We start from the raw sequence: 12,894 nt of genomic DNA, 5'->3' as shown, positions 1-12,894 counted from the left end.
GAACTGCTAGGTTGGCAGAAGCTGGGACAAGTAACGGGAGGTCACTCTGTTACGCAGCGCTAAGGATTCAAACCGCCCAACTGCCGACCTTTCTGATTAACAAGCTCAGCGTCTTAGCCACTGAACGGGAGCTCACTGTTACGTGGCACTAGGGATTCGAACTGCCAAACCGCCATCCTTTCTGATCAACAAGCTCAGTGTCTTAGCCACTGAGCCACCGCGTCCCTATTTATTCTATACTGTAGCAAAAAAGATGGGACACTATGGATTGGAAAAGGTCATGTCCAAAGCCTTAATTTTATTAGAAGAACCAAAGCTTATTATTTTAAAAAGTGAGAATTCTCTTTCTGGCGCAATAACAGAACAACAGAGTTGGAAAGGACCTTAGAGATTTTCTAGTCCAGCCTTCTGCTCAAGCAAGGGACCCTATATCGTTTCAGACAAATGAGTGTCCAATCACTATGCCCTTACTTTCACCCGTATGTATATTCTGATCAAGCCAGGAACAAACAGATAGTAAGACAGGTACGATGGTGAGAATATGACACTGGTTTTTTTGATATAATCTCCCTAATTTTGATGAAACTTTTTTTAAAATAAGGAAGCTTGTAGTCCTAGTTTTCACTGTCCTGCAGTAAAATTAAGAACAGTGATTTCCCCCCCACTGGGATATGAGACTAAGATGGATTTTACAAAAGGTTGATCTTATACAGTGTAGACTATTGGGGGGGGAGGGGAGATTAGATGCTGTTCCTAACAAAATATAAAAAGTGAAGTTTTAACCGCAACATCTTACTATGAAAACAATTGTAAATCCAATAAAGACCATGAAGAAAGTAAATGCAAATCATATTAAAAGGGAAAACTCATACAAGCACCTTAAGATCTAGGCATGAATAGGAATCAGAAGAAAAATCGATATATGGTTGATCGCATTGTCCATTATTTTAAAAATCAATCCAAAGTACACACATACGTCCTTTATGTAAGTTTGCAATTGGAAACGTTTGTGGCGTTCCACAGCCGCACACCTTGGCAAAAGCAAGTTGATAGTAAAGACACAACCAAGACAACAAAAGAGCAGTGAATGGGGCAAATGCATGCACGGCAATGATAACAGTTAGCATAAATGCACTGATAATATTACCTAGTGTGGTAATGAAACGTCTACAAGGAAAAACATCATGCTGAGAGAGCACCAAGGATTCTACAATTCCACCTTGAGCTACAAATATCTGTATTTAGAATAATAAAATAAAAACCATGCAAGATACATTTTCACTGCCAGAGATCCTGCCTCTCTGTTTCTGGTGTTTGACAACGTGACAAACAGAACCTCAACTTCTAGCCAATTAAAAAAAAATGAAGGCCAAATATTTGGATGAAACAGTTTTGAAACCAAGGTCTCTGCAAAATTATGTCAGAAAAACCACCAAATTCTGCAATCACAAAATGTACAGAGATTTACCCAGAAAATGTAGGAGATGGGCAGGGTGAGCCTGAGGGAGGGATCAAATGTGTCATCAGTCTCGAGTCCCTTCGTGCCCACAAGAGGTTTAAGTCCAGCCCACCTTGAATTCCTTCTATTCCTATCTCCCGCTAATTTCCCTTGGTCCTTAGTAGTTCAGATTCTTGTAGAGAGCTCAAGCTTACAATACATTTTTGGGCTGTCTGGGTCTCCTGAATTTCCTGGCGCTTGACAAAAAAATAAGCAATTGCAAACTCCTTCACGGTGCAATTTGTTTTTTTCATGCTTCTGTACAGCCCCGATTCTTTGGCATATAGATTTTGCTTTGGGTTGGATCGAACATATTTTAAGAGGAAGAAGCATCAGTTCACAGCCTTGAGGGGTGATGATCGCTATTCTACAGGATGTCTGGACTGACAGAAGGACTAGAAATTAAGCTCTTTGTTTAGGATTCCTTTCAAACAACTGGGAGCCGTGACCGGACATCACCTTTCCTGCAGGTTTCCTGGCTACATCAGCAGAATTAACTGCCTTCCTGCGTTAAGGTTGCACCATTATTTTCGAACTATGATAAGCCTGCGAGTTACATTTGAGGAGACCCATTCTGGCTTGTGAAAAGAAGCAAGAGAAGGGCCAGGCCAGGCCGAAACCTAATCTGAATTCAAGTGTCATTCAAAAGCTAATTAAATACAATCTGGAAGATGACTGCCTACGGGTATCACAATATTCAACAACGTTCAGGATTACAACTTAGTGGCCTCTTTTAGAACAGTTGCACCAAGGGAAGGAGGGGATGCAGACGGCTCCATGTTGTGCCATGTTAGCCAAGTCTTTGCAGGGGAGGCAATGGGGAGGGCATGGGAACCAACTAGTAGCATTGTAAATTTCCTAGTTTTAAAGAATTTCCAAGAGCGAATAATGTGAAGGTTTATAGTTATTTGGAGTTGCACGTAAGCTGACTGCAAAATGCCCAGGCATTTTATGCATTCTGGACAGCCGTCAGAAAGGCAAGATTTGTATAAAACTGGACACTTTAAATGCAACTCCCTTCTGGGGAATCGAGAGGAGAGATCCTAAGCATGCTTACTTGACAGCCAGCCCCACTGAATTCAGGGAGTGGGGGAGAAACATCCTTCTAAGGAAGCATACACTGATAAAGAGATGGCACTTCATACCGAGCGGGACAACTCAACTCTAATCATACACAAGAAGACAAACTGCCTTCCATCAGTTGAAATGCTGCTCACTCAACCTTTTATTATTAACACGGGGGGGGAAGCCTTCAAACCCGAAACAGTGAAACCCCACTTTTTTCAATGCAGAGAACAAGCTTTCGTGCAGCACAACGGTTCTCGTGCCTGGTGTCACTTTCGGTTCTGTCCCCGGCATGGGAGCAAAAACAAAAAAACAGACACATGAAACCCATCGATTTTTCACACATCAGTTACACAATGGAGGAGGGGAGGGGAGGGAACAGCCGTGAGGATCATCCTGAGGCGAGGCGCGTTTTTCCATATCCGAGGCTTTTTCAGGCCTTTCACATCCCTGAAGGAGACGGGGAACTGGTGGCATTCGGAGAAGCGCTGGAGGGAGGACTATGTAGGTTAGTTTCCTTGTAGACAAACCAAGCGCCGCCAGCCCACAGAAGCATGTTGAAGAAGCCAACGACCTGAAAGGAAACAGAAAGCAGGAAAGGTAAAAGATGTTTAGGCCTAAGAAGCCCACGTTTATTTCAAACGGACGGGACAAGCCAGCAGGAAAAAATTGAACCAAAGGCTTTGATTTCTGCTCCAGAAAATGGTGGAAATGTATTAACGTATTTTTCGGAGCATAAGACGCACCAAGGTTTTGAAGAGGCAATTTTTGCACTTGGCAAACCTCCCAAAAATGGCCTGTTTTTTTTGCAAAAATGGGCTCGTACCCCCCCCCCAAGAAAAGGCATGGATAGCCTTTAGGGGGGTTGTAGAGTGCTCCTGGGGGGGGGGGAAGGCAAAATCAAGCAAAAAACAGCCCATTTTCATTAAAAATGGGCCTTTTTTTCGTTAAAAAAAGGGCACGGATAGCCTTTAGGAAGCTTATAGAGTGCTCCTGGGGGCTGTGGGGGTAAAATTGAGCCCTCCCCAGCCCCCAGGAGCTCTCTGAAAGCCTCCTAAAGCCTCTGCATGGCCATTTTGGTGAAGGGGCGGGGTTTTAGGAGGCAAAAAATGCTGTATTCAGTGTATAAGACGCACCCAGATTTTCAGCCTCTTTTCTGAGGGAAAAAGGTGTGTCTTATACTCTGAAAAATACGGTACTTGTTACACCTTCAAACAATATATTTGATGGGTGATATTGTAGAGTTCTGTGATGGCGAACCTATGGCACGTGTGCCAGAAGTGGCATGCAGAGCCATCTATCTAGGCACGGCATCCATCACCTGTTGTTCTTCCGGGTTCCAGTACGCACATGTGTGCGGTTCAGCTGGTCTTTGCGTGCACAAGTGTGCCGGAAACTGGAAGAGAAGCTCCCTGGCGTGCATGCACGCAGGCCAGTTGGTCTTTGCCCGTGCATGCGCACCAGAAACCGGAAGATCAGGTGACTGGTGTGCATGCGCACACTGAAAATTGGAAGCCCTTCCGTTTTCCGGTACTCCCACGCCAGGGGTGGGTTCCTACCAGTTCGCACCTATTCAGTAGAACCGGTTCGTCAAATCTACCGAACCGGTTAGAAGAGGTTCCACCAGTGGACCTGGAAAGCAGGCCACACCTACAGAAAGAGTTCCAAAATTTTTTGAAACCCACCACTGGTCCTTGGATATGATTATTCTACACTATCATGCTCATATTTATAAAACTCAGTGCCTCTGTGAAAGGTAAGGATGACTACTGCGTTTGTGGTGCAATCAGAACATTGCCTGTGTTGAAGTTGTTTTAACGCAAACCAAAGATGCCTTTTAAAAAACAAGTTTACATCATATTCTTATGCATGCCAGTGCTGTGTGTCAGGTAATTTAAGGTGGTTCTGACAAGTGTCGTCGGCATCTTCATATCCGCTCACATGGGCGGCAAGCCACTCCCATCCAGTCACATGGGCAGCAAGCCACTCCCACAAAGGAGGCCACACCCACAGAGTAGGTTCAAACAATTTTTGAAACCCACCACTGTCCCACGCATGCATGCCAGGGAGCTGCTCTTATGGTTTCTGGCGCTCCCCCATGTGTGCACGCATGCGCTTCCATTTTGGCACTTAGTGCTGGGTGCCAGAAGCTCCCAGAAGCACCACAATGAGGCGCCTTAATTCCCCAGAACTGCACGACCGACATTTGGGTAACAGATGGTTAAAAACGTGCAGCATGTTTGCCAGCTGTTTCGCATCAGGAAATGAAAGTAAGTTACGCCGCAGCTTGCCACAGTTTCAGCGCATGGAAAGCAGCTAGCAATAAAAATGGAAAGGCTCAGAATATGCTCTCCCTAAAAATAAAATTGGCTGCCTTTATTTGCATGACATTTTGACAGCAGGGCCCTCCTGGGTCTTGCATGAGCTCCTAGCATCCGTGCCAATGAAAATGTGTCTCCAGTTACAAAAAGTTGCGATGAATGTTATCTGCTTCAGCGTTTCGGCATTTCATCATTGCCATCTTCCTGAGAAATTGGCCTACCATTTTTTCCTCTGAACATTCCTGATTTTATCAAACGCATCCTGGATTTTTTTTCTAACTACCAGGGATGAAATCTACAGTACTTACCAGGGGTGGGTTTCTCGCCCCGTTCCAACCGGATCGGTTGGAACGAGGCCAGCGGCGTCCTCACGGACGCACGCGCGCAGGCACGCAGCGTCCTCGCGCAGGCACGCGGCATCCTCGCACAGGCACGCGGCGTGCGCGCGTGCACGCGCGGCGCACGCATGCATACTAGCGTCTGCGCGATGCTCCAGCTGCTCCTGGAGGATCGCGCAGGCGTTCTGCGCATGCGTGGAAAGCGCAAAATTCGAAAAAACCGGGTAAGGAGCGGGCGCGGGTGTGCGGGCGCGCGCGGGCGCGGGGGGGGCTTCGCCGTTCCCGGAAGTTACTTACTTCCGGGTTCGGCGACCAACCGGATCGCAGGGACCGGTGCGAACCGGTCGAAACCCAGCCCTGGTACTTACCTTCACTACCAGTCCGCAAATGTGAGTGCAGAAGCCACCTCTGCGCATGCGCAGTATCTTCCACGCATGCGCAGAGGGACAAAAACAGTCGTCATGATGTCTGTCCGGGTGGGCAGAGCCTGCTACCGAGTGCCTGAGAGGTAAGTAGAACAGCGAGGGCAGAGGGAGGCGGATTTGCTGTGCTACACTATTTAGATTTACCTAGAAAGCAGGACATCCTGCTTTCTAGCTAATATAAAATACCAGTTCGCCTGAACCGGTAGCATTTTTTTAACTAGTTTCGGGCAAACTGGTCCGAACTGGTAGCATTTCACCCCTGGCTGTAACCCTTTATTCAAGTACCTTTATTTTTTATTTGTTTTATTGGTACAATTGATCGGCAGACCATCTTACCTCAAGGTAATTCTGGGTGACTTACTCTCACAAAAAGATAAAATATATAAATTAAAAACATAAGTAAGTTAGTACAGAAAGCTCAATGCCGCAACACAATTAAAAGATGGGGAGGGAGGGAAGGTGTAGAATGGAGCGGGGGGGGGGGCGAGATGGGATTTGTTATTAATTGATCAATCACCTCCACTAAGTCTTGTTAAGTCTTCAACTTACAACTGTTCATTTAGTGACCATTCGAAGTTACATCACCGAAAAAATTGACTTGCGACCATTTTTCACACTTTACAACCATAACAGCATTCCCATAGTCGTCGTCATCATCATCATCTTTTAATGACTCCATGATCCCATGCGGGGTGAAGTGAATGGAGCTGAATGTTTACTGGCCAGATGCCCTTCCTATCTCCATTGCAGAGTTTTCTTCAGCAGATATATTCTCAATGTGCCCAGAGAGAGAAATATCTGCCTCTACCTAGGATCGAACTCACAGACTCCTGATTGGGAGGTGAGAGCTCCACCTCTAGGCCACTTCGCCACTTGGCATCTCCATGGTCATGTGATCAAAATTCAGATGCTTGGCAACTGACTCTTATTTATGACGGTTGCCATGTCCTGCTGTCCTGTGCTCCCCTTATGCGGCCTTGTGACCAGGCAAAGTCAATGGGGAATCCAGATTCACTTAACCACCCTATTACTAATTTAGTAAGTGCAACGATTCACTGAACAACTGTGTCAAGAAAGGGTATAAAGTGGGGGGCACCTAACAAATGTCTCACTAAACAACAGAAATTTTGGGCTCAATTAAGCCAAGGACTACCTGTATAGACAAGATATAAAAACAAAATCAAAAGCCCTGCCAAGTCCTGTCTGAAAAGGAAGCATGTGTAAGCAACAGAGGCCTTTTGTTATAAGACGTATTTTTGACACGGTGCCAAAGACAGACTACTCCCTCTTGAAATTCTATCTCGCAGAAGAAAATGCATTCCAAAGGAGCGAGTGAAAATGCAGGAAATGAGATAACCAAATAGCAATAGCCCTTAGGCTTATATACCGCTTCACAGAGCTTTTACAGCTCTCTTTAAGCGGTTTACAGAGTCAGCCTCTTGCCCCCAGCAATCTGGATCCTCATTTTACTCCCCTCGGAAGGATGGAAGGCTGAGTCAACCTGGAGCCTGGTGAGAGTCGAACTGCCAAACTGCAGGCGGCCAGCAGTCAGCAGAAGTAGCCTGCAGTTATGCACTCTGACCACTGCTCCACCACAGCTCATCCTCCCCGAGAGAAGAAATTATTTGGAATCGCTGAGAACTGGGTATGGCTTCACTGAAAGACCCAGCAGTAGCAGTTTCACAGGGAGTCCTCGGCTTACGGCCGAAATGGAGCCTGCCCATTACGGTTGTAAGTTGTGATAGTCTTAAAGCAGGTCACCCCATGTCTGACCCAATTTTATAACCTTTTAAAAGGCATTTTGTTAAGCAATAGCAATTAGACTTATATACTGCTTCATAGGGCTTTCAGCCCTCTCTAAGCGGTTTACAGAGTCAGTGTATCGCCTCCACAGTCTGGGTCCTCATTTCACCCACCTCGGAAGGATGGAAGGCTGAGTCAACCTTGAGCCGGTGAGATTTGAACCGCTGAACTGCAGATAGTCAGCTGAAGTGGCGTGCAGTACTGCACTCTACCCACTGCGCCACCTCGGCTCTAATGGTCATTCGGGGGGGTCATGGCATCACCCTTTGCAACTTCCTAGCAGACTTCCAAAAAAACCCCGAAGACAACAGGGGAAACCAGATTTGTTTAACGACCAGGTCATTTGCTAACAGCCATGGTAAAAAGCTCATAAAATTGTGACTCAGTGAATGCCCACATTGCTTAGCGAGAAAAGTTCCCGTCTCAATTGGGGTCGTAAGTCAAAGAACTACCTGTACATTTTTTTTAAAGTTGTGCTTCTTGGAATCACGATAGATATTGCATCGTGCTTTTCAAACTTGGCAATATTAAGATGCATGGACTTCAACTCCCAGAATCCTCCAGCCCTCACATCTTAAAACTGCCAAGCCTGAAAAACTCCAGTACAGGTAGTCCTCGACTTACAACACAGTTCATTTAGTGGACTGTTCCAAGTTGCAACAGTTGCAACAAGGGAGAGCAAACAAGTGACCCTTTGTTAAGCAAATGGTCATTAAGCGAACACTATCGTTGCTAAGTTAAATCCATTGTTCGCCGTGGGGCGCTTTTGCCAGAAACTGGAAGGAAATGCCAGTTTTTAGTAAAAATGTCACCAATTGCGGTCATGTGACTAGAGGACGTCTGTAAAAAGCAATGGTAGCCAGTTTGCTGAGTGCCTGAAATACAATCAGGTGCCTGCAGGGGGCAGAACAGCCACTAGAACTTCAAAACTGGGAATAAGTATCTTTGGGGGAAGAATCAATCTTAAGGCGAGGTGGAAGGTGAAGAGCCGAGGTGACGAGCCGAGGTGGCGCAGTGGTTAGGGTTCAGTACTGCAGGCCACTTCAGCTGACTGTTATCTGCAGTTCAGCGGTTCCAATCTCACCGGCTCAAGGTTGACTCAGCCTTCCATCCTTCCGAGGTGGGTGAAATGAGGACCCAGACTGTGGGGGCGATATGCTGACTCTGTAAACCGCTTAGAGAGGGCTGAAAACCCTATGAAGCGGTATATAAGTCTAACTGCTATTGCTATTAACTTTCAATGACCACTAAGTGACCAGGTCACAAGTTGAGGACAGCTTGTACAGTACTTCCTACAAAACTCACGCCGCCTTTCCAAACCATAAAGTTCTAAGAATTTTAGGACCGAAATTTTCAAAGTTGCACCTAGGGCACCTGGCCAATTTTCCTATTCCTCGCCATGCCCTAAAGAGTTGTGTATGAATCCACATTTCAAGCATGCCCAAGCATGCTCTAGTATGGAACACACCTCGGAGTGGCATGTTCCTAAATAAATACAGAGAACGTTTATTTCTGGTCGTTTAGCGAGACCTGCCTGGGCAACCTGCAGTTCCTGGAACCCGGAGTACCCTTTGCCCACCTTTTCACAGAACACCCCCCTACCCCCCCCCTGCCATTTTTGAATTCAGAATTCTGCTCTCTGTTCCTTTCCCAGCAGCTGCTGCTTAGAACAGTGATGGCAAACCTTTTTGGTGCCGAGCGCCCAAAACATGCGCTTGTAATCGCAAAATGCAATGCAAGCGCCCCTCTCCCCGTGCATGCACCCCGCTCCGTGTGCATGTGCCCCCCCCCTCGCCTATTTTTGGCTTCCAGATTGGTGCAGGAGGCCTTCCAGGCCCAAAATAGGACGCAGGGAAGCACACATGCGCATGACCCCCCCAATGCGATGTGGGCATCCCATACATTCACGCTCGCATCCCCTGCATGCACCCTGCCCTCCACGCATGCATAGCAGAGACCCGAAGACCAGCTAGCCAGCGGGAGTCATGCGTGCTTCCATGGTGGAGATGGGCTGGGGTGATGGCTGGTGTGCTCGCAGAGAGGGCTCTGCGTGGTAGCTGTGGCACGTGGGCCATAAGTTCGCCTTCAGATGTGATCGTCAGAAAGTGAAAAACAGAAGGTCAGAATCAAGGAAAAGTGAAAATAAGATAAGGTTCCCCATGTTTAGCACCATCTCTTCCAACTGCTAGTTTCAGCTAACATGCAATCGGCACTGAATTATTAGCTTAGTGTTCTATCTCCAACAGAGATAGAATTAGAACTTAAACTAGGATATTTATTGCCACTTTAAATTAGAACTTAACTTAGGATATTTATTGTCACTTTAAATGTACGCGAATCGGCATACATTAAAATGAAATTCTGTTGCATGCAGCTCTGGAAGAGTCACCACCTCCAATATACATTACGTAAGCATGACAAAAATAGAAAGAAAGAAAGAAAGGGGGGAGAGAAAGAAAGAAAAAAAAAGAAAGGAGAGAAAGGAAGGAAGAGGGAGGGAAAGAAAGGAAAAAAAGAAAGTGGGAGAGAGAGAAAGAAAGGAAAAGAAAGAAAGAGGGGGGAGAGAAAGAGAGAGAGAGAGAGAGAGAGAGAGAGAGAGAGAAAGTGGGAGAGAGAAAGAAAGCCATCTATCAGGGGCAGCCCCTTCCACCTGTGCCTTCCCCCCGTACTACATTGCCTACATACCACAGACACATTCAAGGATCCCATCCTCCTGATATCCTCGAAATGGCAAAACCCAGGCTGTGTAGTACAATCAGTTCCTGTAACAATGCTGGGTCCGGTGGACACTTTGATATCGACAAGTGCCTTCGCCCAGGCCGATGTGCTGACCAGCCACAGGAAAGTAATGATGACTGTAATTACGAAGTCCTGCAGAAAGAGGAAAGATAAGAGGCTTCAGAGAGAGAGAAAAATTGTTCATCTAGATCAAGTCTACCATTTCAAGGACTAACATTTACCATATCGTAACTCTGGGATCCATCAAAAGCTTATGGACCAAGGAAAGGCCCAAATATCTATCACAGGCCCTGCCTTGTTGATCAGGATGTATTTTGGATCTACAGAAAAGATATCACACTCACCAGAGTTCCTGGAATCCCGCGGCAAGAAAAAGAGGAGGAAAGATTTACTGTTATTGTTAGATATTTCTCTGAAGGGTGCAGGACCTGTTCTTAGCATCAGAGTTAACTCTTCCAGGGCATCCAGCTGCCTAGGCATGGGCTGGGGGGGCTACACACTCCCAAAAGGCATAGAGCAAGGGATAGAGGTGAGAGGAAAACTACGTTTTTAAAAAATCCACCAAAAATAAGTAAGTGAATCTTAGGGCTGAAAAAAAAAATCTTTTGTTGGGGAATTGCCAGTTATGCTGGAAGGAGGGGTAAAGCAAGGCCCTAGCTTGGAATCCTTGTGCAGCAATAAGCAGCGTAGGTTTGACCTCCTCCAAGATCCACAAAGCCTTACCTTCTCATTCCCAGTGGAAGGCAAGCAGTCTGGTGAGATTCTTGTAACATAGGCAACAGGCAATAAAGTTGCTGAACTTTAGCTATTTACAAGTGGCTCTGGTTGCTTAGGCCTGACACTTTTCTTGCTTTTATTCAAAATAACAGTCTTCCCTATAACATTTATCTTCTAATAGAGGGGAATATATATTCGTCCTGGAGAAATGCCATTAGAATAAGGCTTTTAAAATTTACTTTTAAAAGCAGGTTTTAAAAAAAGAGGCATGCGATTCAGTGGGGATAAATGGATGATGAAAGCAAGGTATGATAAATCCTTGGACTGCTCAAGATTAATAAAGCAGATTCAGTTAAATAATTACCGTATTTTTCAGAGTATAAGACACACCAAGGGTTTGAAGAGGCAAATTAAAAAAAAAGTTTTTGCACTTTGCAGACCTCCCAAAAATGGACCGTTTTTTGCGAAAACAGGCCCATTTTTTTCACAAAAAGGGCATGCACAGCATTTAGGAGGCTTATAGAGTGCTCCTGGGAGCTTGGGGGGGGGGGGGCAAAATTGAGCAAAAAATGGCCCGTTTTTTGTCAAAAAAAGGGCATGCATAGCATTTAGGAGGCTTATAGAGTGCTCCTGGGAGCTGTGGGGGGACAAAAGTGAGCAAACAATGGCCCATTTTTCACTCATTTCTGCCCTCCCCAGCCCCCAGGAGCACTCTGAAAGCCTCCTAAAGGCTCTGCACAGCCATTTTGGATAAGGGGGCGGGTTTTTAGGAGGCAAAAAATGGTGCATTCAGTGTATGACACACTCAGATTTTCAGCCTCTTTTTTGCAGGAAAAAGGTGCGTCTTATACTCCGAAAAATATGGTATACGTTCGCTTTAGTTACCCCAGCTTTCCAGCCACAAAGGGCAGAAGCCTTGTTCGCTTTTGAAAGTTTGTTGACAAAAAGAAGGGAGGCTATGAATTCTAATCCCGCTTTAAATATCAAAGTTGGCTGGGTGACTTTGGGCCAATCGCCAGGAGACTGTGAGTTCTAGCCCCACCTTAGGCACGAAAGCCAGCTGGGTGACTTTGGGCCAGTCCCTCTCTCAGTCCTATAAAAACCTCATAGGATTCTTTTGGGGAAAATAGGAGGAGGAGGAGGGAGTGTTAGGCATGGCTTGAGTTGTTTATAAAAAAAGCAAAGGTGGGATATAAATTAAAAATAAATGAATAAAAAAAAAAACCTGTTACCTGGGTAACGAAACGTCTGCAAGAAAACTAGAAAACTCAGAGAGCACCAGGAACCCCACCTGCCAACCCTCAGCTACAAATATTCTCCTTTATTAGTAAAAACAAAACTACACACTCAATAAATTAATCTGAGGGATAAATGGCACACACGATAGTTTTCCATCCATGGAAAATGCATACCAGAGCCACAGTGGCTAGAATGCAGTACTGCAGGCTACTTCTGCTGGCTGCCTGCAATTTGGGAATTCGAATCTCACCAGACTCAAGGTTGACTCAGCCTTCCATCCTTCCGAGGTGGGTAAAATGAGGAGCCAGATTGTTGGGGGCCATAGGCTGACTCTGTAAACCGCTTAGAGAGGGCTGGAAAGCGGTATATAAATCTAGGTGCTATTGCTATACTTTCAGGTCAGGGCTATAAATAATAGAAAAACAACATAAAAATCCAGATCATATGAACTTACAACCATGGGGAGCTTCCCAGCACCTCGATACAAGTGCATGTAACCGAGATACAGGATTAAGGCTGCGATGCAGTACAGGAACACGAGAACTGCAAAAGTGACGAAGAACTCCGCCGAGGAGGAGAAATCTCCCACCAAGTAGGTGGGATTGAGCCAAGTATTGTTGCATTTTGCTTCTGGTTCCAGAGGTCCGAAGGAAATTTTGCTCAACCTGGTGACAAGAAGGAAAAACTTACATTTCTTTGCCCATGCAGGCCTGCCTGTGCGTATCATGTCACGAATATTGCAATTTATT

The 12,894-nt window shown here is 45.8% G+C and overlaps 1 protein-coding gene across 1 annotated transcript in view; it reads right to left on the bottom strand.

Annotated features, from left to right (window-relative positions):
- Positions 1-564: 564 nt before the first annotated feature.
- Positions 565-12,894, bottom strand: part of LOC116515436 (synaptophysin-like protein 1) — a 29,120-nt gene continuing 16,790 nt past the window's right edge. The window contains exons 3-5 of the mRNA XM_032227477.1: positions 12,600-12,810; positions 10,136-10,321; positions 565-3,137 (exon numbers count right to left, since the gene is read on the bottom strand). Of these exons, the coding sequence (XP_032083368.1) occupies positions 3,006-3,137; positions 10,136-10,321; positions 12,600-12,810 (529 nt within the window). The 3' untranslated portion in view covers positions 565-3,005. The remainder of the gene's footprint in view (positions 3,138-10,135; positions 10,322-12,599; positions 12,811-12,894) is intronic.

This window comes from Thamnophis elegans, chromosome 12, assembly GCF_009769535.1.
Source record: "Thamnophis elegans isolate rThaEle1 chromosome 12, rThaEle1.pri, whole genome shotgun sequence".
NCBI classification, from domain to species: Eukaryota; Metazoa; Chordata; class Lepidosauria; order Squamata; family Colubridae; genus Thamnophis; species Thamnophis elegans.
The sequence above is the reverse complement of the archived record's forward strand: the minus strand, read 5'-3'. Positions and strand labels throughout refer to the sequence as shown.